The 24,785-nt window shown below is 44.9% G+C and overlaps 1 protein-coding gene and 1 non-coding gene across 6 annotated transcripts in view; both read right to left on the bottom strand.

Moving 5' to 3' along the window:
* The window catches only part of LOC132394510 (uncharacterized), a 35,885-nt gene that overhangs the window by 5,798 nt on the left and 5,302 nt on the right, over nucleotides 1-24,785 (bottom strand). For 2 of the 5 annotated variants that reach the window (XM_059970769.1, XM_059970767.1), the window contains exons 4-10: nucleotides 24,258-24,584; nucleotides 12,903-13,163; nucleotides 11,240-11,356; nucleotides 8,787-8,891; nucleotides 7,510-7,608; nucleotides 7,332-7,412; nucleotides 595-693 (exon numbers count right to left, since the gene is read on the bottom strand). In XM_059970769.1, the coding sequence (XP_059826752.1) occupies nucleotides 595-693; nucleotides 7,332-7,412; nucleotides 7,510-7,608; nucleotides 8,787-8,891; nucleotides 11,240-11,356; nucleotides 12,903-13,163; nucleotides 24,258-24,584 (1,089 nt within the window). The remainder of the gene's footprint in view (nucleotides 1-594; nucleotides 694-7,331; nucleotides 7,413-7,509; nucleotides 7,609-8,786; nucleotides 8,892-11,239; nucleotides 11,357-12,902; nucleotides 13,164-24,257; nucleotides 24,585-24,785) is intronic. The other 3 variants (XM_059970770.1, XM_059970771.1, XM_059970768.1) reach the window with 2 other exon arrangements.
* LOC132394895 (U1 spliceosomal RNA) lies at nucleotides 6,065-6,228 on the bottom strand. Its single transcript, XR_009512441.1, has one exon. It is a non-coding gene; the product is annotated as a U1 spliceosomal RNA (small nuclear RNA).

Raw genomic sequence — 24,785 nt, 5'->3', positions numbered from 1 at the left:
CAATAAAATAATGTTTAACTCTTGTTTGCTCTTATTTCGGTTTATTTTGGTGGAACTCCTCTTCACAGCTGAGTTTGAACACTGAGTGCTGACGGGACCTCTGGATTAAAGATTTTTACTCCTCATGCATGTGAAGGATGCAAGAAATAAAGCTGATTAATAATAATAATAATAATGTGGTCTGAATGAACAGTGTACAGCACAGTTTTCTCACTCTCAGTACATGTGACAACAATAACCCAATCACTATTTCAGCAGAACCCCACAGATTTGATGAAAGTACTTCCTGAATGAAAGGGAACGGCCAGGAAGGAGGTAGAGAGGGGTGGAAATGAGTGAGCAAGTGAGAAACAGGGAGCCAGAGATAATGGAGAGAGACAGAAACAGAGGGACAGACAGTGAGGTTGAGGCAGAGACAGGGAGAGGTGGAGTAAGGGAGAGAGACAGACAGACAGAGAAACATGTTGGAGATTTCCCCATGACTCTGCCTTTCAGAAGCTGAAGTGTCGGTGAGGAACAGTGGTAAGTTTTCACTGTGACTGAGTTATTTAGACTGTTTGAACGGCTGAAAGCTTTGGTGCATTTGATACTCACAGTGACACACTGCAAAGTACACGGAGTGGATCAATCCAATCACAGCTGTTGATGTGAGGAACGTGCCCCAGGTCAGAGTGCGGCTGTGACAACCTTTATCTGAAAGTGGTTAAGAGAGGGCTCACTGAGTGGGTTCATGCCAAGTATCACCAAAGACACTCAATTTTAACATCAGCTTTAATACTGTAAAACTTACAAATATACAACAGGACTAAAGTTAGCAGAAGGAAATATACACAATTAACATGCATGGAAAACCCAACTAGAAATCAGCATGTTAACATTTGTAACACATCAATTGTGTGCACGGAAAATAATAATGATGAAGGAGGGATAAGGGTAGAGGGATGGGTAGGGAGGTGGACACAGGGGAAGGAGGAGTGGAGAGGAGGAATCAGAAAAAGGAGAGTGAACGGGATGTGCCGGTGGGGAAGAGAGAAAGGGATACTGGGGAAGGAGTTGGGGATTGTTCGGGGCAGAGATTAGGAAATGAAGCACGGGGAGAGGTGGAGTGTTGGGGACAAGGAGAGGCAAAGGGATGGTGGGGGAGAGGAGAGGGAGAGAGAGAGATGGGCTGAGGGTTTGACTGAAAGGGTAGGGAGAAAGGAAATTGGACTGGGGTGGTGATGCGGTGAGGAGGAGGAGAGGCAGAGCAGAGAGTGAAGAAGAAATTGATTAGAGGGAGAAAGGGAAACTCAAAGGTAGGGGCAGAGCAGGAGAGAGATGGGGATGAGTGTGGTAGTGGGTGGATCTAGCATAGGGGCCAATAATAATAATATCTCTCTCATTTCCACCTCGTCTCCCTTCTCTTCCTCCCTCCACTCCTCCCACCCTCTGCTGCTCTCTCTTCTCTAAGTCTGGATCAGCCCAGAGACAGAGGATCTGGCGCCTCACTCCACTGGCAAACAGAACCTGCTTTACTTACTGATGAGGCTAACCAAGCTGGTGGGTCCTGATTCACGCTGTGGCAGACCATAAGAGATAAGAGCATAACTGAGCCATTTGACCCATTGATCAGGAGGTTAAGGCACATGCAGCAGGATCTGAAGAAAGCTGTCAAACTGGATTCCAGCATTGGCCTGGTAACAGGAGGCAGTAGATGCCGGTGGAAAGACATGCTTCTGATTGGAAGACTGTGACAAGTGTTGCACGCGGGACTGTATTTGAGATACTGGGCTTTACAATATAGACAGATAGTACAGGAAAGGGGACTCCTAATGAGCATTTAGAAAACACTGGCTTGACTACAACCAGGCGATGGGTCCGGATTTCAGCAATGACGGCAGGGCTTTGGGAGGGGAGCAGTCGGCATTCAGTAAAATGACTGCAGGGGCAAGATTAGTTATGTGAGTAAATTGCTTTCCTCGGAGCAGAGGAGATTGTAGTGGTATTTAGTTCAGGATTGGTGTCAGCCTTGGTGCATCGGTGGTCATGTATTAAATGGTTGAGTACAGCAGTTGTACAAAATGCTGGTGAGGCCTGCCTAATTTGGAGTACTGTGTGCAGTTCAGGTCACCTACCTACCTATAAGACAGACTGAAAGAGTGCCAAGAACATTTACAAGATTTACAAGGGGAACCTGAGGAGGAACATCTTCAGCAGGAGGGTGGTGAGAGAGTGGAAGGAGCTACCAGAGCAAGTGGTGGATGCAGGTTCAATTTCAACATTTAAGAGAAGGTTGGGGTAAGAAAATGGACATGATGGAGGTGCATGTTATGAGGCAAAATAACAGTTTTGCAGGGACTAGATGGGCTGAAGGGCCTGTTCCTGTGCTGCAGTGTTCTGCGATCCCAGAGGAAATGAAGATAAAGTGTTCTATTGCCCTTACCTAAGTCAGGAGATCATAGAATTGGACGTGATCTAATTGGAGGCAGATTAATTCCTGGGATGAGAGTATTGTCCTGTCAAAGAGAGGCTAAATCACGTGTGTCTGGCAGAACGCTTCTCTGCCTGAGCTCAGCAAACATCAACACCTCACTTGGCTGCTAGAGCAAGGAGCCTCTCCCTATCAGATCATCTCTATGCTGCTGGGTTCTCTTTCCAATCCCTCAGGACTGTGGTGAGTGTGAGGCGATCACCCATCTCTACATGGACTATGATTTGCAAAGAAGTTCTGGAAAGGGATGCTATGTTGAACCCTGTCGATGTTAAGTGAGGTTGATAGTCAGCCTGAACTCAGTGGTTGGAAAGATGTTGGAGTCAATTGTTAAGGATGATGTTATGGAGTACTTGGTGGCAGAGGACAAGAGAGGACAAAATCAGCATGGTTTCCTTAAGGGGAAATCTTGCCTGTTGGAATGCTTTGAGGAGGTTACAAGTAGGATAGATAAAGGCGATGCAGTGGATGACAAGGTGCCACACGAGTCTGCTTCCCAAGTTAAGAGCTCATGGTATTACAGGAAAGTTACTGGTATGGTTAGAGTGTTGGTTGATTGGTATGAGTCAGTGCTTGGGAAGAAAAGATGCTTTTTTTGGTTGGCTGCCAGTGATGAGTGGTTTCCGCAGGGGTCAGTGTTGGGACAGCTTCTTTTTATGCTGTATATCAGTGATTTAAACGATGGTATAGATGATTTGTTGCCAAGTTTGCAGATGGTAGAAAGATTGCCAGGTAGTGTTGAGGAAACAGATAGGATGCAGAAGGCCTTGCACAGAGTAGGAGAATGGGCAAGAAAATGGCAAATGAAATACAATGTTGGAAATTGCATGGTCATACACTTTGGTAGAGAAATAAATGTGCATGCTGTTTTCTAAATGGGGAGTAAATTTGAAAATCAGAGATGCAAATGGACTTGGGACTCTTTGTGCAGAACACCCTAAAGGTAAACTTGCAGGTAGTCGGTGGTGAGGAAGGCAAATGCAATGTTAGCATTCATTTCAAAAGGACTAGAATACAAGAGCAGGGATGTGATGCTGAGGCTTAATATGGCACCAGTGAGGCCTCACCTTGAGTATTTTGAACAGTTTTGGGCTCCTTATATCAGAAAAGATGAGCTGGCATTGGAGAGGGTTCAGAGGAGGTTCACAAGGATGATTCTGGGAATGAAAGGGTTACATACGAAGAATGTTTGATAGCTCTGGGTCTGTACTAGCTGGAATTTAGAAGGCTGACAGGGGATCTCATTGAAACCTTTTGAATGTTGAAAGGCCCAGCGAGAGTAGATGTGGAAAGTATGGTGGGGAGTCTAGGTCAAGAGGACACAGACTCGGGATAAAGGGGTGTCCGTTACAGAGATGAGGAGAAATTCTTTAGCCAGAGGGCAGTAAATTTGTGGAATTTGTTACCACGGGCAGCTGTAAGAGGCCAGGTTATTGGGTGTATTTAACCTGGAGCTTAATAGGTTTTTGATTGGACATGGCATCAGGGAGTAGGCTGGGGAGTGGGGCTGAGGAGGGGAGAAAAGGATCTGCCATGATTAAATGGTGGGGCAGACTCGATGCACCAAATGGCCTAATTCCGCTCCACTCTCTTATGGTCTTATTGAGAAAGTAAGGAGGCATGGGATGGACTTTGCTTTGCTTGCCCACAGAAGTGCTTGTAGACAGGTCATAATCTGCCTGGAGGTCGGTAACCAGTGGAGTGCCTCAGGGATCTGTTCTGGGACCCCGACTCCGTGTAATTTTTATTAATGACCTGGATAAGGAAGTGTGGGGATGGTTTAGTAATTTTACTTATGACACAAAGGTTGGGGGCATTGTGGATAGTGTGGAGGGCTGTCAGAGGGACATAGATAGGATGCAAAACTGGGCTGAGTTTTGTTAAGTTTAAGTTCAACCCAGATAAGTGTGAGGTGTAAACTAGAGAAAATCTGCAGATGCTGGAAATTCAAGAACACAACACTAAATTGTTGGTGGAATTCAGTGTTCCAGATGAAGCCACACTCAGGTTGGAGGAACAGCACCTTATATTCCGTCTGTGTAGCCTCCAACCTGATGGCATTAACATTGATTTCACTAATTTCCATTAATGCCCCTCATCCCCTTCTAACCCCAGGCCTTCCGTCCTCTGATTGTCCCTTTTCTCCAGCCTTGTATGGCTTTTGCCAATCAACTTCCCAGCTATTAGCTTCACTCCTCCCCCTGCTGTCTTCTCTGTCATTTTGGGTCTCCCACTCCCCCTCCCACTTTCAAATCTCTTACTATCTGTGTTTTCAGTTTGTCCTGACAAAAGGTCTCGACCCGAAATGTTGACTGTACTTCTTCCTATAGATTCTGCCTGGCGTGCTGCATTCCACCAGCAATTTAGTGTTGTGTAAGTGTGATATGGTTCACTTTGGTAGGTCAAATATGATGGCTGGATATGGTATTAATGGTAAGACTCTTGGCAGTGTGGAGGATCAGGGGGATCTTGGGGTTCGAATCCACAGGACACTCAAAGCTGCTGCGCAGGTTGATTCTGTGGTTAAGAAGTCATACGGTGCATTGGTCTTCATGAATTGTGGGATTGAGTTTAAGAGCTGAGAGGTAATGTTACAGCTATATACGACCCTGATCAGACCTCACTTGGAGTACAGTGCTCATTTCTGGTCTCCTCACTACAGGAAGGAGGTGGAAACCATAGAAAGGGTGCAGAGGAGATTTACAAGGTGATTGCTTACATTGGGGAGCATGCCTATTCTCCTTGGAGCGACAGAGGGTTAGAGGTGACCTGATAGAGGTATACAAGATGATGAGAGGTATTGATCGCGTGGATAGTCAGGGGCTGAAATGGCTAGCAGGAGACGGCATAGTTTCAGGGTGTAGGAACAGAGGAGATGTCAGGAGGAAGATTTTTTTAAGCAAAGAGTGGTGAATGGGCTGCCGGCAGCAGCGGTGGTGGAGGCAAAAACGATCGGGTCTTTTAAGAGACTCCTGGTGGATGGACATGGAGTTTAGATAAATAGAGGGTTATGGGTAAGCCTAGGTAGGGACATGTTTGGCATGGCTTTGCGGGCCGAAGGGCCTGTGTTGTGCAGTAGGTTTTCAATGTTTGCCATTGCCATTGGAATGCGGCCAAGATGTAAAAAGAATCATAATCTAATGCTTTTGCAGCATATTTGACAAATAAACTCTTTTTGGGCTTCCAGCCAGTTTCCGAGATTGTCTGCCTGGTGTCAGTGGTTGCAAAGACAGGCCTTGTGATACCACTCGTGCTGAAAGGTCTTGGCCCAAAAAGTTGACTGTACTCTTTTCCATAGCTGCTGCCTGGCCTGCTGAGTTTCCCCCAACATTTTGTGTGCATTGCTTGTGATATGCAGAGTTGCTGCCCATGGCCCACTGAGTTGAATGGCCTAATTAACCTCTAAAACTATCTCTAATCTTGATCAGGGTGGGGGAGGATAAGCTTTGTCCAAGGGTGCAAGAAGGCTAGCAGAGGGAAGGAGTACCTTATACCACTGATTGGCCTATTACGCGGAAGCAGTAACGTAAATTAATGGGTAGCAAAATGGCTACAGACAGACTAATGTCCACAGAATAGCTCTATGTTTTTTGAATCGGGAGAGCGCGACCGCAGTCCCCCACTGCCACAAATTATGCAGTCGAGTACCCCGCATTTGGGGATATCGCAGGCATCAGCACACCCGGAGCGCAATGGGATAGCCCCATCCTGGATCCTAGGCCATCCTGATCACCATCTGTTCCCTGCCATGTAAGTATGTCTTCAACCCTCCCGCACATCTAGCCAGCCACACGCACCTTACCTTAACATCAATATGAGTCACAATTGCAAACACTACTTTGTTTCATCTTAACCACAGATGGCCTAGAAGGACAATATAGCTTCACATTTTACCCTATGACTCTTTCCTAACCAGTGTTATTTTTCAACATTTCTTGTCTTCTTTACGCCCTTATCTGGATATCTTCCTTAAATGGAAGTTGCCTTGCCGTTCCAAAGCTGCCCGCCAGACATCGGTGTTCCATTCAAAACAGCAAATACAAGGGATTCTGCACTAGAGGCTGAAAAACTTTAGCAGCACACACAAAATGCTGGAGGAACTCAGCACATCTGACAACATCTATGCACGGGAATAAACAGTCGATGTTTCAGCCCGGGGCCCCTCAGAAATCCTGCATGTATTGCCCTCCATAGATGATGCCCGGCTGGCCGAGTTCCAACAGCTCCTGTCCGCTCACAGCCTCTGCAGCCCCACCTTGTCCTGTATGGCCGGAGGCCACTGGTTTATCTCAATCTGAGCTCAGCTGACACAGAGCCTGGGTTTAGAGGGCAGCCTCCAAGCTGGAGAGTGTGCGTGTGAACTCCCTTGTGAAGACAGCCTGTTGAAGTTTCATTCTGGAAATGGACTATTTTACACTTGCTGTTCTGGGTTCCACCCAGAATTGACTTTAAAAACACTCCAAGATGATTCTATTCCAGCTGAAACTGGGGTCTTAAATCTCAATAAAATCTCATTTGTCTGTGGCAGAAGGGAAGGCAGGGTAAACAGGTGACAACAGACTGATGAATCAACCAGCGATTCCCAAGTCATTCACCTTGCTCTTGGGCTGGGACCTGGGACTGGTGACCTACTGCAGGGATTGGAGATGGTGTCTAAACCCATGGATCGGTATGAAGGGATCTCTGAGCCCAGTGGTGATCTAAAGCTCGTGGTCCACGCAGGGTCAAATAATATGCAGAGATCTGGTGGGTCAAAGAACACCACCCCATTGCTAAACCCACAGGATCCCTATTTCCCGCATTACCCAGATGTGAATGCTGTGGTTTTCATCGGTAGGAATGGTAATGAGGGTGAACTTACTCAACTGGTGAAACTTTTCCTTCAGGATGTAATTGGATAAGCAGATCATAAGAAGTCCACTAAGCGGTACAGCCACGGAAACTGTCAACGACAGATGGTGCAAGGATTTAGAGGACATTGCTTCATTGCTGACACCGACATTTTTTTGTTTTATCACAATAAATAATCTGCAGCTTACCACAATGTTCCAGACCACTGTTAATCTTTCCTAGTACAGGCATGAACAACAGCAGGAGAGATGCAGCAAATAAAATAATTATTGTTAGAGTGACAATACCTGGAGAGAGATGTAACAACTGTTAGGCGGGAGATCTCATGGTACTTAACAGAATAAGATACAGGAAGGACAAGATGACCTCCCGTTCTATCTTGTTATGACCTTGCACCTTATTGTCTACCGGCTCTGCACTTTCTTCTCTTCGTGTTACATTTTATTCTGCATTCTGTTTTTTTTAACCTTGTTCTGCTCAATGCATAATGATCCGATTTGAATGAACAAATGCAGGCCAAGCTTTGCTTTTCACCTTCCCTCAGCTTGTGATTCGTTCCTGTGTTCCCTTCGCTTTTCCCTAAAGAATATTTGAGCCACTCACTATAAGCAGTTTTCCTGCTCTTAAATTTTGCTCACCCATCTTTTCCAACTCAGTCCTAACCTAGTTATTTACCAGGCCCTGATATTTCCTGAAACTCTCTTCAGCAATCAATCATCACAATCGACCAAAATTAACCCATCTCGGAAGAAGGGACTCAGCCTGAAACATTGCCTCTTTTTCCTTTGCATCAACAGTTCCTGATCAGCTGAGTTCCTCCAGCATTTTGTGTGTGCTACTCTGGATTTCCAGTAACTGCAGAATTGGCTCACTCAGTTGCGCAGCATTTCCTGGCCCTTGTGATAACAGTGTCAACCCTTTCTGATGGGACAGGAGTCCAGATGGAACTCTTCCCTCCCACCCCCAGCTTCCACGTGCATTGTTCTGTGTCCCGTGAAGTGGAGCCTCACTTTCTAAAACCAATCCTTGTCACGTATCCTTCACCATTCCCTGTAAACAAACCGGATTCCCATTCCCTCTAATTCCATTGGTTGCCCATTATCCATGTTTGCTCCAAATCCACAGCAGTCCTGTTCCACTCCGCCTCATTTCTTGAATCCCTCAGATCTTTGATCACCATGTTCCCTCTAAACTAGGAGTTCTCAATCTTTTTGATGCCATGGACCCCTACCTTTAAACGAGGGACAGTGGATCCCAGGGTGGGGACCCCTGCTCTAAACCTACCAGGTTTCCAATCACCTCATTCCCTCTAAACTCATTGGATCCCTATTTCCCACAATCCCTTCATACTCACTGGGGCCCTGATCTCTGTCTTTCATGCAAGCCCACCAGCCCCATTCTTTGAACTTCCATACACCCATCAGGAACCCATTGTCATGTTTCTCATCAAGAGCCCTGCACCTACCTTCAACAATACTCCAGGAAATGAGCGCCAACTGAATGACAAGGAGAGACGGAATGTGCCAGGAAATCATCCACATTAAGAAGAGATATAGTTTCCCACGAGATTCTGCAGAGGAATGAACACAAGCATTAAATGTGCAGTCAGCCCTGCCCTGTAACAGAAGTACAGGACACATGAATTAAATCTTCAGTGCTCTGCCCCATAACAGGTCTACAGGATGCATGGCAGGTACAGTTTGGGTGATCCAGTGCTGGATCTGGCTGGAGGTGAGACTGTGTTCCCACCCAATTCAGAAATATTTGGACACTGGAACACCAATGAGGGGGCTCACTGACACCTTTCCTGGGCAATCACTTTCACTGTTCACGGAGGGTGTGGTATTCTAGTGTGGTGCATACAGGTAGTTAGTTTGTGAACCCACGTGCTTTTGTTAGTTGAAACAATAGAAGTTACTTGTTGGGAAATACGTATTCTCAATGCCTCACTGATCATTATTCCAAGGGGTGATCCTCGTAACAACTTCTACATGAAACGTTGCCATAGAAAAGCAGCATTCATTTTCAACTACACTCATTCTATTCCTTGTGTTCCCACAGTTAATGACGTTATTTCATGCTCTCATTATTGCCATTTATTTATATACATTTGCATTTGCACAATTTGTTGTTTATTGATCCTGTTTACAGTTACTGTTCTATAGATTTGCTGAGTATGCCCGCAGGTAAAAAAATCAGGACCGTATGTGGTGATGTGTGTTCTCTGATAATAACTTTTACTTTGATCTTTGAATGGTGCTGAATCGCCACCTCTTTTTACTCTCCACTCCAACCTGTATTCCCTCGAAACTCCACTCCTTTTACTGGCCAAAACCCCCTCCAAAATAATCAATAGGGTGGTTAAGAAAGGTGGATGGTGTGTTGACCTTTGTTAGAAAGGGGTAGGAGTTCAAGAGCTGCAAGTCAACAGTGCAGCTCCATAAAACACTTGTTAGACCACACTTGGACATTGTGTTCAGTTTTGGTCATCTCATTATAGGAAGGTTATGGAAGCTTTAGAGAGGGTGCAGAGGAGATTTACCAGGATGCTGTTTGGAATTGGGGACAAATTGTAAGAGTTTGCTAGGGGCTTCCCTTTGCATGACAGGAGTGTATAAGATAATAAGAGGGGTAGACAGAGTGGACAACAAACACCTTTTTCCCCTAGGGTGGCACTGTCTAATATGAGAGGACATACTTTTAATGTGATTGACATGGTAGTGAAGCGGTTAACGTGATGCCCTTTACTGCGCTAGTGACTCGGGTTCAACTCCTGCCACTGTCTGTAAGGAGTTTGTATGCTCTCCCCATGATTGCCTAGGTGCCCTTCGGGTGCTCCAGCTGCCTCTCACATTCCAAAGGCCTAGGGGTTAACTGGCTGCATGTGTGTAATTGGGTGGCACAGGACTGATGAGCTGGAAGGACCTGTTTCTCTGTTGTTTCTTTACATAAAGATTGGAAGAAAGTAGTTAGTTAGTTTATTTTTACACAGAGTGGTGAGTGTATGGAACACACTGCCAGAGATGGTGTTGGAGGCAATAGCATTAGGGACATTTAAAGACTCATAGATAGGCATATGGATGTGAGAAATGGAGGGTTGTGCAGGAGGGAAGAGTGAGATTGATCTAGGGGTAGGTTAAAAAGTTGGTACAACATCTTGTGCTGAAGGGTCTGTACTGTGCTATATTCTATGTTCTACTCTTCCCCACTTCAAGTACAAATTCAGCTCCGCAGTTCCTGCTTTGAATGCTAATTCACACCCTCTTCAGATGTGATAATCCCCTCTGAAACCAATACCACCCTATACCATGGCTGCTCCCCATGGAAAACCTCAACTGTGTTCCCTGGGACCCAGAATGAGCAAATCCGAAAATCTCACTGCAGCTCCAGCAAGCTGACTGAAGACCCAGCTTACTGTCTGGGTCAAAGCCGCTCTATTTTGCCAACGATTTTACCACTGTCATGTCCCCTTCTACTTTCCAGTCTGTTAGCATCACCCCTTCTGTCTAACCTCCACCTACTTAGCTTTGATCACGAGCAAACTTCACAACAGCGCAGGAAGTTAGAGCAGTTAAATGACACAATACTAAAAGATATAGGAAAAGTATTAAACCATTTGGCCCATTGAGTCTGCTCCAACATTCCCGCATGGCTGTTTCATTATCCTTCCCAACCCCATTCTCCTCCACTCTGCTGTAACCTTAAAAATCAAGAGCCTATCAATTTCCACTTTAAAACACCTAAAGACTTGGCCTCCATAGCCATCTGTGGATTCCACAGGGACAAGGGAGAAGGTGAGGCTGAATTGTCGATCAGCCAAATCATTAGCTTTTCCTAGAAGGTTGACATCAATAAGCCAAACCTTACAGAGGTACCACCAGTTTACATTTTAAATTGGATTTGAACATTGCCACATACCTTGCTCTGACATGCACTTAAAGGTACAGAATGCAATAGATCCAAGGACATTCACTCCAAAGAACAACAGACCTGCAGTCCCAAGCATAATGGCGATAATCTGAACTGGCGGAATACCTGCAAGTAAAAAAATAGTATTAACACATGCTTAAAAAAATAGTTAATTAAACAAGACCCCAATCTGCCGCAATGGAAAAGAGTAAACAGTTGACTGGGCATTTCTTCCTCTGCTAGCCTGCAGGTCACCCTGGGCAAGGTGTAGCACCTGCCCCGTTCAGGGTCATGTGAAACCATGGGAGCAGGTGGTGGATATCACAAGTCCTAGTTCTGCAACCACTGACACCAGGCAGGCTAACTCTGAAGAGTATTGATAATGTCTGGGGTCACCCATCTTGTAAAGACACTGCCCTGAAGAAGGCAATGGCAAATCAGTTTAGCAGAAAAAATTGCCAAGAGCAATCATGGTCATGGAAAGACCATGATCACCGACATCGTACGATGCTCCACATAATGAACAAATGAAATTACTACCATTCTGATTAACTACAAACACAAGAAAATGTGCAGATGCTGGAAAAATAAAGGTCCACTCTCTTCAGGCCTTTTATGTTGGGTTGGTTTCAATGAGAATTCCCCTCATTCTTCTGACCTCACTCAAGCAGAGGCCCAGATACATCAACTGCCCTCTCCAGAAACTCAACTTCATCCGGAAGTGTGGCTGAAGTGAACACAATAGACAAAATATCTCAAGAAGGTAGCATCCATCGTTAAGGACCTGCACCATCTGGGACAAGATCCCTTCTCATTACTTCCTTTGGGTAGGAGATAGAGGAGGCTGAAGTCCCTCATTTGATGTTTTAGGAATATTTTTGAAAGAGTACAGAGAGAAGATTGAAAGAGTACAGAGAAAATTTACAAAACGGTGTCATTTCTTGAGATCCTGAGTTATAGAGAAAGACTGAATATGTTAGGACATTATTCCCTAGAGCATAGGAGAATGAGGGGAGATTTGATAGAGGTATAAAAAATTTTGAGGGGTATCGAGTGGATAAATGCAAGGTGGCTTTTTCACTGAGATTGGGTGAGATTAGAACTAAAGGTCATGGCATAAAGGTGAAATGTGGAAGGAGAGCTTGAGGGGGAACTTCTTCACAGAGGGTGAAGAGAGTGTGGAACTGGCTGTCAACGGAATTGGCAAATGGAGGGCGAGGGTTGATTTCAAAATGTAAGTGAAGTTTGGGTAAGTGGATGGCTATAGTCCAGCTGCAGGTCGATGGGTCTTGGCAGAGTAACAGCTTGGCATGAACCAGACAGGCTGTGCTGTAGTGCTTTATGACTCTGATAAAGAAGACAAGCTGTTAGACAATGTCACAGCTGGTGCACTATTCCCAGGTATTGTATTGAGCACAAGAACCTCGAATGGCGTAGGAGGCAGGATACCCCAGACTGATCTTAACACTCTCCAAGGGACAGCCTCTGGTTAACAGTGGTTCCCCAATGACATCCCAGCCAAAGGAAGGCAGCTTTCCTCCTTCACTCTGTCAACCTTTTCAATTTCAACTCCAGTTCTGGCTTGGCTGCTCCTACTGTCACAGTGAGCTTGCAATGGCTGGGTGCCAACGTAACGTTTACTCTCAAAATGTCAGTCACAAGTCAAACTCACCATAAATAGTCAGGCTGTGACTTATCTGGACGGAGCTGACAGGATTCGTTGCAATACAGGTGTACGTTCCACAGTCAGCACTCGAGGCCCCTGGGATGACGAGGACTCTGTTCCCGTTTACTAGCTGGTGACGTGGGCTGATCCCCCCTCCGTCTTTCCGCCACTGATACTGATGTGGGTATCCACTGATGTTGCAGCTGAGCTGGATGGTATCACCCAGCGAGTTCGAGTTACTCCTCAAAGAAACTGCTGAGAGTTTATCTAATGGGGAAAAATACAGACAAGTCAGTTAAAATATCCCAATGTTTATCAGTACTGTTTGGCAGATGGGGCTCATCAGCCACGGTTGGCAGCTCATCCAGGAGAAGGAACACTCTGATCTCAAACCTCTGCCACCTTGCGGCTATACCCACTCATGGGGAAGGCTTCAGGAGTAAACCCAGATGAAAAATCTGGAGCTAGAGTCCCTAAGGTGTTGAGTTCAATGCTGACTGGTAACTCTTGTGAAGACGCTGGGGCCAACGGTATCGGTCTCCACTGTTCCATATCATACTGCCCTGGCTTGCATATCATGCAGACAGCCGCCACACAACATCAATGTTTGAACTCAACCAATAGAGGGTCTCATTAGTAATGAAATCTCACCATTTGACTCTGCAATGAAGGAAGTGCTCTAACAATGGGCAGTACAGTGGGGTGGGGGTGTTGTGAGTAGAGCGGCTGACGTGGGGACAGAATGGCTGATTCGTAGAGAACTGAAGCAGCAAGTCCTATGGGGAGAGCAGGCAGGACTGGCAGGTTCAGCATCTACTTTAAATGCCAGGGCCCTCACGGGTAAGATGGATGGGCTGAGAGTGTGTTTTAGCATATGGGATTTTGGTATCATTGCAATCGTGGAAACTCTGTCTCAATTCCCACTGCTGCCTGTGAGGAGTTTGTGTGTTCTCCCAGTGGCCGTGTGGGTTTCCTCCAGGTGCTCCGGTTTCCTCCCATAGTTCAAAGATGTACCGACCGGTTGGTGGATTGGTCATTGTAAACTGTCCTATGATTAGGGAAGCGTTAAATTGGAGGCTGCTGTTGGCACGGCTGGAAGGGCTGGGAATGGCCATTTCTGTGCTGTATCTCAGGAACTGGTGCAGGGGGCAGGTTTTCCGATTTCAGGGCAGGGCAAAATTGCAGTCAGTGGGATGAGTTGAAGTTTAACTTAGAGGCATATTCAAAAGGACTGAAGGTATTACATTTGAATACACACTGTATACGGAACACGGTAGATGCCCTTGTAGCCCAGTTAGAGATTGGCAGGATTGACGGTGTACGCATTACTGAGTTATGGCGTGAAAGAAGATCACAGTTGGGCATTTAATACCTAAGGATGCACGTTGTATCAAAAGGACAGGCAGGAAGGCAAAGGGGGCAGGGTGGTTCTGTCAGTAAAAAATGAAATCAAATCCCTAGAAAATGACATAAAATTGGGAAGTGTAGAATCTTTGTGCATAGTGTTAAGAAACTGCAAGGGCAAAAGGACCCTGTGGGAGTTATATTCAGGCCTCTGAACAGTAGCCAGAATGTGGAAAACAAATTACGATGAGAGATAGAAAAGCCTTGCAAAAAGGCTGATGTTACTATCGTCGCGGAGGATTTCATTACGCAGGTAGATTTGGAAAATCAGGTTAGTGAGAGGGAATTTATAGAAAGTCTATGAGATGGTTTTTCAGAGCAGCTTGTGGATGCACCCCCTGGGGGAAATGCAAAGCTGATTGAGTGTTGTGTAATGAACCAGAGTTGATTAGGGAGCTTAAGGTAAAGAACCCTTTAGGAGGTAGTGATCATAATATAATATAATTCACCCTGCAGTTTGAGTTGGAGAAGGGCAAGTTAGATATATCAGCTTTACTGTGGAGTAATTCGAACGACAGCAGCACAACAGTGGCTGGAATTTTGAGGGCAATTCAGAAGACGCAGGATAGAATCATCCTAAAGATGAAGAATTATTCCAAAGGGAGGATGATACATGGCTGACATTGGATGTCAAAGGCAACATAAACACTAAAGAGAGGGCATATAATATATGAAAATTAGTGTGAAGTTCAAGTATTGGGAAGCTTTTCAAATCCAACAGAAGGCAACTAAAAAAAACAGAAAAGATGAAATATTAAGGTAAGCTAGCCAATAATTTAAAAGAGGATACCATTTTTCTCCTGGATATATAAAGAATAAAAGAGGCTAGAGTGGATATCAGACCACTCGAAAATGATACTGGTGAGGTTGTAAAGGGAAAGAAAGAAACTGTGAACAAACTTAATAAGTATTTTGCATCACCTTCACTTTGGTAGAGATGAGCAGTATGACAGAAATTTGGGAGTGTCACTGGGCCGAGTGAGTAAAATTGCTATTGTGAAGAAGAAGATCCTTGGGAAGCTGAAAGATCTGAAAGTAGAGAAGTCTCCTGGACTAGATGGTGTACATCACAGGGTAGTGATAGAGGTAGCTGAAGTAACTGTGGAGGCATTCATATCAATCTTTCGAGAATCAGTACATTCAGGAATGGTTCCAGAGACTGGAAGATTGCAGATGTCACTTCAAGATGGGAAGGATGCAGAGAAAGGTCAGTTACCCTGACTTCAGTGGTTGGAAAGATGTTGGATGCGTTATTAAGGATGTGGCTTCAGGGTAAGCGGAGGCACATGAATAAATAGGCCAAAGTCAGCATGGGTTTTGTTAAAGTGAAATCTTGTGTAGCAAAAATGTTGGCAGTTTTTAAAGGAATTAACAGGCAGGAGAGTCAATTGATGTTGTTTACTTGATTTTCAGAAGGCCTTTAACGAACTGCTGCACATGGGCTAGTTAACAAGGTAAGAGCCCACAGTGTTCCAGGAAAGATACTAGCATAGATAGAAGATTGGTTGACTAGCAGGAGGTAAAGAGTGGGAATAAAGAGGGTCTACTCTTGTTGGCAGCTGGTTTCATTTCATGTTATATGTCAATGGTTTGGATGATGGAATTGATGGCTTTATTGCCAGATTTGCAGATGATACAAAGCTAGGCAGGTAGTGTTAAAGAAGCAGGGATTCTGCAGTAGGACCTAGACAGATTGGGAGAATGGGTAAAGAAGTGGCAGGTAGAATATAGTGTAGAGAAGGGTGTGGTCATGCATTTTTGTAGAAGGAATAAAGGCATAGTCTATTTTCTAGATGGAGAAAACCATTCAGAAATCCGAGGTGCAGAAGGACATGGGAGTCCTTATGCAGGATTCCCTGAAGGTTGGCTTGCAGGTTGCGTCAGTAGGAAGGAAAGGAAGAGCAATCATTTTCACTGGATTGGAATTCAAGAGCAAGGATGCAGTGCTACGGCTTTATAAGTCATTGTTAAGACAGTTCTTTGAGTACTGTGAACAGGTTTGGGCCTCTTATTTAAGAAAAGATGTGCAAGCATTAGACAGAGTCCAGAAGAGGATCATGAGAATGAAAGGGTTAATGCATGAGGACTGTTCTGGGCCTGTAATTGCTGGAGTTTAGAAGAATGTTACGGAATGTCGTTGAAACCTATCAAATCTTGAAAGGCCTGGATAGAGGGGATGTAGGGAGGAGGTTTCCTAGAGTGGGTGATTCTAGGACCAGAGGGTGCAGCTTCAAAATAGAGGGATGTCCTTTAGAAAAGAGATGAAGAGGAATTACTTTAATCAGAGGGCATTCATTTGCACAAATATCTGTGGGCTATACTTAAAGCTGGTTGACAGGCTTTTGATTAATTATGGCTAATTAGTGAAGGGGTACAGGGAGAAGGTAGGTGAATGGAGTTGAGAGGATTAATAAATCAGTCATGGTGGAATGAGAGAGCAGATTCAATGGGCTGAACGGCCTAATTCTGCTCCTCTGTCTTATGATCTTTTGGCTATTAAGGACATCTTCAAGAGATGGTGCATCAGGAAGACAGCATCCATCAATAAGGATATTACCATTAAGGAGAAGGTACAGGGCCCTGAAGGACCACACTAAATGATTCAGAAACAACTCTTTCCTCCCCCCCCCCCCACTTCCCTCTCATCATCAAATTTCTAACTGGTCCATGAACACTTTATGTTATATATTATAACTTTATTTGCACTGTTTATTTATTGTTAAAATCTATAGTAATTTATGTCTTTGTCCTTTACTGCTACCAGAGAACAACAAATTTTCCATCATATGTCAGTGATAGCAAGTCTGATTCCGATTCTGGTGATTAGGGAATGCCAGGCCCGGTGGTTTAATGTTACAGGCTACAATAACTTGCAGATGTGTCAGAGGGTGTGTTGCACTGCTGATTAGAAAGAGTGTTTAAGACACGTGCAGTACTGTAATGTGGCATCCCGAGGGAGCCTACGGCATATCCTCCCTTGGGGATGAGGAAGGATATTCCTGCGGGATTGGCCAATGAAGTTATCTGAATCGAATTTAGGAATGAGGAAGGGGCAGCTTCCTAATTTGTTTGCGTAGCATTTTCAACCAGTGGCCTCCCTGGATATTTGACGCAAAGTCATCAGAAGATGACAGGTTTGAGTAATACCAAGATCATTTTGCCAACCTGATGTTTTCATTCTCACTCTCTCCACCACTGAGGTCTTATCTGAGTCAGATACATGCATTTATATGCACTGGGTTCAAACAGGGCCCACTGCGTAACTCGGTCACTGTGTCCTCACTTTGATCAAGGCTCTGTCTGCCGTGGGCTTCTCAGTGGTCAGTGGGAATTAGAAGAGCAGATCATAAAAGGATGTAAGTGCAGCAGGAATTGGAATTAGAATTAGAATCAGGTTATGGGGTTGAGAGGAAAAATAAATCAGCCATGGTAGAATGGCAAAGCAACTGATGGGGGGATGACCTACCTAATTCTGCTCCTATCTCTTATGTTTTTATGATTGAATGGTGAAGCAATCGTGATGGGCTAAATGGCCTAATCCTGCTCCTTCGTTCCATACCCTTCTGGTCTCACTATCAGCCGAGACACTGACCACGTGTAGGATTTCAACTTTCCCAGTATTGGCTGGAATTGCCTTAGTGGAATAGTCTAAGATGGGGTAGAATTTGTAAAAGATTTATGAATGTTTTTTCATAGATTCTATTTGCTTTTCCTGTAAATGCCTGCAAGAAAATAAATCTCATGGTTGTACATGGTACGTTGTTAATACTTAGAACTTCACAGAGGTCTTTGAAGCGGTGTGCAGAGAGTTCTGTGAGAGAGGGTCAGTACTTGACTCTTCAAAGGGTACAAGGATGGGGAAGTGGTGGGGCGGATGAAATCTTTGGGAACACCGTAGTTCAGTGAATTCATGGGAAAAAGTTGGTCCTCTCTAGTTAGGGTGAAAAACTTGGGTAAGGGGGATTTTAAATGTGTAAGGACGGGCTGAGACGTTTCCAGTCCATGTTTCTGACCAAGACTTTTCATCAATTTCACTGGATTTCCAGCTTTCACAGAATCTCGTGTGCTTCAAAACATGAATACTTTGAAATAGCTGCAACGATTTATCCGTAAAAGTGGTTTTTACAGATTAATCATTGTCAGAACAATATTGTCCACAAAATTCTGAAATGCTCTGCTCTCTGTAAAACATGACCAGGTGTTTCATCCCCACTTGGAACAATGGGGCAACTGGGAGAAGTACTTGAAAAACTTTACACTGACACTGCAGCAGTGCCTCAGCCCGATCATCACACAGGATGCCCGTGTCTTGGCTTCTGTTGCAAGAGGATTAGAATATAAAAGCAAGGATGTAATTGCTTTGATGCTGAAGCATTGCAACAATTAAAGTGGAGTTTGTGAGTTTCTGGATTAGTCAGGGCGTCAAAGTTTATGTGGAGAAAGAAGTAGAATGGGGCTGTGAGGGATAAGGAATTAGCTGTGATAGAGTGACAGAGCAGACTCGATGGGCCAAATGGTGTAATTCTGCTCTTATGTCTATGGTCCTATGGCCTTTGAATGAATACATTTTTAAGGGATTTTTGCACCTACTAATTTTACACTGGGGTTAAACAATTATGTTTCCAGAAAGTTAATAAGTTCACTGATTTCATTCTGACTCATTAACACATGATACCATTGAAACTCGAGCACACCAGACCATCATATGTTATCACAGATCTCAGTAATGTTTTGAAAACTTGTCACTTGCAGCCAGTTGGCTCAGAATACAGAAGCAAAATGACACTGATTCTCCCTTGACTCAACATCATTGTATTTGACGTGGGCAATCGTGGCCTTCCCACAATCATGACTGTTTTTGGCAAATCTTTTTTCTACAGAAGTGGTTTGCCATTGGCTTCTTCTGGGCAGTGTCTTTACAGGATGAGTGACCCCAGCCATGATACCCGCTGCTGATCGACCATCCACCACCCGCTCCCATGGCTTCAGGTGACCCTGATCCGGGGTGGGGGGTGCACGAAGCGAGTGCTACATCTTGCCCAAAAGTGACCTGCAGGCTAGCAGAGGGACGAAGTGGAAACTGCTTATATGAAAGGGGGGGGGGGGTATAATATGAGGGAGGTGTTTGGAGGAAAGTTAGCAGATGCCAGAGGAAGGAATCTCTTTTTCTTTCTTTTTTTTTACACAGAACGGTAGCTGAGTGGAACGTGCAGCCGGGGTGGCAGTAGAAGCTGATCCATTAGGGACAGTGAAAGTGACTATTAAATAAACACTTGGATGAATGCAGAATGGAGGTTTATGTCAGGGGGAAAGGGTCAGCTTGATACTAGAGTAGGTTAAAGTTTCAGCAGAACATTTTGAGCCAAAGGACCTGTACAATGTTCTATAAACTGTGATTGGCTGATTAGATATTTGCATTAACAAGCAGGCGTACAGGTGTACCTAATAAAGTGGCAACAGAGAGTATGCTAATAACTTATGAAAACTTAGTCTAGTTTACAAACTCGTACGCCCGTTGTGACAGCCCTCCCTTTCCATTAACATCAGAAGATGATGCCAACTTGTGGCTCAACGCAAGTCCTAGATTTCCTTCTTCCTAATGCTAAAGAAAATACTGCTAATGTTGGAAATCAGAAATAAAACCAAAAGAGCTGGAAATATCTAGCAGATTAGACAACACCCATGGAGAGAGAAAGAGAGCTAGAATTTCAGCTCCACGAGGGGACAACCTGAAATATTAACACGGGGTCCCTCCCCATTGAAGCTACTTTTTGTGTCAGGTCTCAGCCCAACGTGTCAATAGTTATTTCCTCTTCTTATATGCTACTTGACCTGCTGAGTTTCTCCAGCACTTTGCGTGCATTCCTCTGGACTTCTAGCATCTGCAGAATCTCTAAGGAGAAGCGCTGTCGACGTTTCGGTCTGAGACCCTTTGTCAGGAGTAACTGAAAGGAAAGATAGTAAGAGATTTGAAAGTAGGTGGGGGAGTGGAAAATGTGAAATGATAGGAGAAGACCGGAGGGGGTGGGGTGAAGCTGAGAGCCAGAAAAGTGATTGGTAAAGGGGACACAGAGCTAGAAAGGGAAAGGATCATGGGATGGGATGCCTAGGGAGAAAGAAAGGACGGGAGCACCAGAGGGAGATGGAGAACAGACAGAGTGATGGGCAGAGATCGACAGAGGGAGAAAACCCCCTCCAGTCTTCTCCTATCATTTTGCATTTTCCCCTCCCCTCCTACTTTCAAATCTCTTACTATCTTCCTTTTCAGAAACGTTGACACTGCTTCTCCCTGTAGATGCTGCCTGGCCTGCTGCATTTCACCAACATTTTGTGTGTGTTGCTTGAATTTCTAGCATGTGCAGATTTCCTTGTGTTTGCAGAATCCCTTGTGTTTTGGGTAAATCATGTTTTTGCCCTGTGACATTTGTGACCTGGCCTGAGAAGCTGCTGCAAGTAAGTATTTCATGGCTTCTGTATCCAGAGATGTTGGACAGAACATCCTTGGTTGACCCCAAACCAACAGAGCCCTCGTCAAGGACAAAAGTCACTGCTTTTTGAACACAAGCACACACGATTGACGCTATTCAAAACTTGTTCATTCTAAGCATGGTGTGGTGTCGAACTGTTACACGTGTGCGCACATCTAACCCTAGTTAGAAACTGTTCGACCGCACCCTCCTGTCCCAATTAAGCAGCATAGTGTCCCAAATCAATGAAGGGAATCTCAGCTGCTTTGTCAGTTAGTTTTTGTTCTTTGTCCCAAAGAAGCAGCTGTCTCAATTGCCGATGCCCCAATTAACCAAAATCCACTATATATATGATCATGATGAATAAAATCTATTTTTGAAATTTAAAATAAGTTATAATAACTCACACAACCTGTGTTCTTGGGAAGCCACATGGAGAATTGATTTGGGCCATAAGACATTGGAGCAGAATTAAGCCATTCAGCCCATCAAGTCTGTTCCACCACGCCATCATGGCTGATTCATTTTTCTCTCTCAACCCCATTCTCCCGCCATCTTCCTGCAACCTTTGACAACTATCAACTTCTGCTTTAAATGTACCCAGCTATGGCCTCCACAGCTGTCTATGGCAATGAATTCCACAGACTCACCACCCTTCTAAAGAAATTCCTCCTCATCTCTGTTCCAAAGGGGCAATCTTAAATTCTGAGGCTGTGCCCTCTGGTTCTAGACTCCCCCCACTAAAGGAAATATCCACTCCATGTCCACTCTAACTAGGCCTATCAGTATTTGATAGGTTTCAATGAGATAGAACATAGAATACTACAGCCATTACAGGCCCTTCAGCCCACAATGTTGTGCCAACCCTCAATCCCTGCCTCCCATATAACCCCCCACCTTAAATTCATCCATATACCTGTCTAGTAGCCTCATAAACTTCACTAGAGTATCTGCCTCCAACACTGACTCAGGCAGTGCATTCCACACACCAACCACTTTCTGAGTGAAAAACCTTCCTCTAATATCGCCCTTGAACTTCCCTCCCCTTACCTTAAAGCCATGTCAATAGACAATAGACAATAGGTGCAGAAGTAGACCATTTGGCCCTACGAGCCTGCACCACCATTTTGAGATCTACTATCAATACCCGGTTCCTGCCTTGTCTCCATATCCCTTGATTCCCCTATCCATAAGATACCTATCTAGCTCCTTCTTGAAAGCATCCAGAGAATTGTCCTCCACTACCTTCCGAGGCAGTGCACTCCAGACCCCCACAACTCTCTGGGAGAAGAAGTTTTTCCTTAAATCTGTCCTAAATGACCTACCCTGCCCCCTGGTACTGGACTCTCCCAGCATCTGGAACATATTTCCTGCCTCTATCTTGTCCAATCCCTTAATAATTTTATATGTTTCAATCAGATCCCCTCTCAATCTCCTTAATTCCAGCGTGTACAAGCCCAGTCTCTCTAACCTCTCTGCGTAAGACAATCCAGACATCCCAGGAATTAACCTCGTGAATCTACGCTGCACTTCCTCTACAGCCAGGATGTCCTTCCTTAACCCTGGAGACCAAAACTGTACACAATACTCCAGGTGTGGTCTCACCAGGGCTCTGTACAAATGCAAGAGGATTTCCTTGCTCTTGTACTCAATTCCCTTAGTAATAAAGGCCAACATTCCATTAGCCTTCTTCACTGCCTGCTGCATTTACTCATTCACCCTCAGTGACTGATGAACAAGGACTCCTGGATCTCTTTGTATTTCTCCCTTACCTAACTCTACACCGTTCAGATAATAATCTGCCTTCCTGTTTTTACTCCCAAAGTGGATAACCTCACACTTATTCACATTAACCGCCATCTGCCAAGTTTCTGCCCACTCACCCAGCCTATCCAAGTCACCCTGAATTCTCCTAACATCCTCATCACATGTCACCCTGCCACCCAGCTTAGTATCATCAGCAAATTTGCTGATGTTATTTTCAATGCCTTCATCCAAATCGTTGACGTAAATTGTAAATAGCTGTGGTCCCAATACCGAGCCCTGTGACACCCCACCAGTCACCACCTGCCATTCCGAGAAACACCCATTCACCACTACCCTTTGCTTTCTATCTGCCAACCAGTTTTCTATCCTCTTGTCCTCTTGTACTGAGCAGTGGTGCCCTGGGGAAGAGGTGCTGGCTGTCCACTCTGTCTGTTCCTCTTTATATCTTGTACACCTCTATCATGTCTCCTCTCATCCTCCTTCTCTCCGAAGAGTAAAGCCCTATCTCCCTTAATCTCTGATCATAATCCATACACTCTAAACCAGGCAGCATCCTGGTAAATCTCCTCTGTACCCTTTCCAATACTTCCACATCCTTCCTGTAGTTAGGCAACCAGAACTGGACACAGTACTCCAAGTGTGGCCTAACTAGAGTTTTATAGAGCTGCATCATTACATCACGTCTCTTAAATTCTATCCCTCGACTTATGAAAGCTAACACCCCATAAGCTTATCAACATGTGAGGCAACTTTCAGGGATCAGTGGACATGTTCCCCCAGATCCCTCCTCTCCTCCACACTACCAAGTATCCTGCCATTTACTTTGTACTCTGCCTTAGAGTTTGTCCTTCCAAAGTGTACCACCTCACACGTCTCTGGGTTGAACCCCATCTGCCACTTCTCAACCCACTTCTGCATCCTATTAATGTCTCTCTGCAATCTTCGACAACCCTCTACACTATCCACAACACCACCAACCTTTGTGTCGTCTGCAAACTTGTCAACCCTCCCTTCTACCCCCACATCCAGGTCATTAATAAAAATCACAAAAAGTAGAGGTCCCAGAACAGATCCTTGTGGGACACCACTAGTCACAACCCTCCAATCTGAATGTTCTCCCTACACCATGACCCTCTGCCTTCTGCAGGCAAGCCAAATCTGAATCCACCTGGCCAAACTTCCCTGGATCCCATGCCTTCTGACTTTCTGAATAAGCCTACCGTGTGGAACATTGTCAAATGCATCCCCTTTATTCTTCTAAACTCCAGTGAATACAGGCCCTAAGCCATCAGATACTCCTCATACATTAACTCCTCATTCCCTGAATCATTCTCATGAACCCCCTCTGGACCCTACTGAATGCCAGCTCATCCTTCCTTGGATAAGGGATACAAACCCGTTCTTTTTGTTCTGACAATGTGTGGTTATGGAAGAACTCTCTGGAAGTGGACTAACACAGTCAAGTGAACTGCCACTGGCTGACGTTGGGAATTGGCCTCCTCTTCTTTGCCTGGACTCAGTATAGTTTGGAACACGGTGGTGGTGGGGTGGGAGAGGTTTCATCTGACTGTATTTCCAGAGACAGAGGGGTATCTCCCTTTAGGAAATTCCACAGCTGCTGTTTTTGCAGTAATTATTTGTTTAAACCACTAAAGACATCACCACCAAAACGTGAATGTCTAAAAGCAATGCAATGCAGCTGTAATCAGTTCAGTGAACGTACCTATTACTCTCACCCAAACTGCCTGCACTGCGACTGTTTTCTGGTTGATGAACAGCCGATACAGACCTTCGTCTTCACGTGTTATGTTATGAATGGCAAATGACCCATTAAACGTGGAGAAGGTGATGCGCCTGCTGTAATTTTGAATCAAGGCAGGCTCCTTGCTGCTCTTGTGAAACTTCAGAATCAGCTTCAAATGTTCCTTCGTATCGTTCCTGCTGACCTTCTTCCATTGGAACACCCTAATCTGGCGCCTTTGATCTGCATCCACACCAGGAAACCAAACGGAGTCCCCAGGGGCTGAGACAAGCTTGATTTCTTCCTCCCCTGTAAACAACATTAACGACAAAAGTTAAACCCAAGTTAAGCGATCCTGCAGATGCTGGAAATTCAGAGCAACACACTAGAAAATGGTTAAATCTGCCACCTCAGGCAAGTGTCTCGTGTTGTTCTGTGCACCAAGGGCAGGTCTTCCTCACACAAAACACCACGATTCCCCTGCTAATTACGCAGTTAATGAACCCATTA

This window comes from Hypanus sabinus, chromosome 5 (genome assembly GCF_030144855.1).
Source record: "Hypanus sabinus isolate sHypSab1 chromosome 5, sHypSab1.hap1, whole genome shotgun sequence".
Classification (NCBI taxonomy): domain Eukaryota; kingdom Metazoa; phylum Chordata; class Chondrichthyes; order Myliobatiformes; family Dasyatidae; genus Hypanus; species Hypanus sabinus.
Note: the sequence above shows the minus strand (reverse complement) of the source record. Positions and strands in the feature narration are given on the sequence as shown.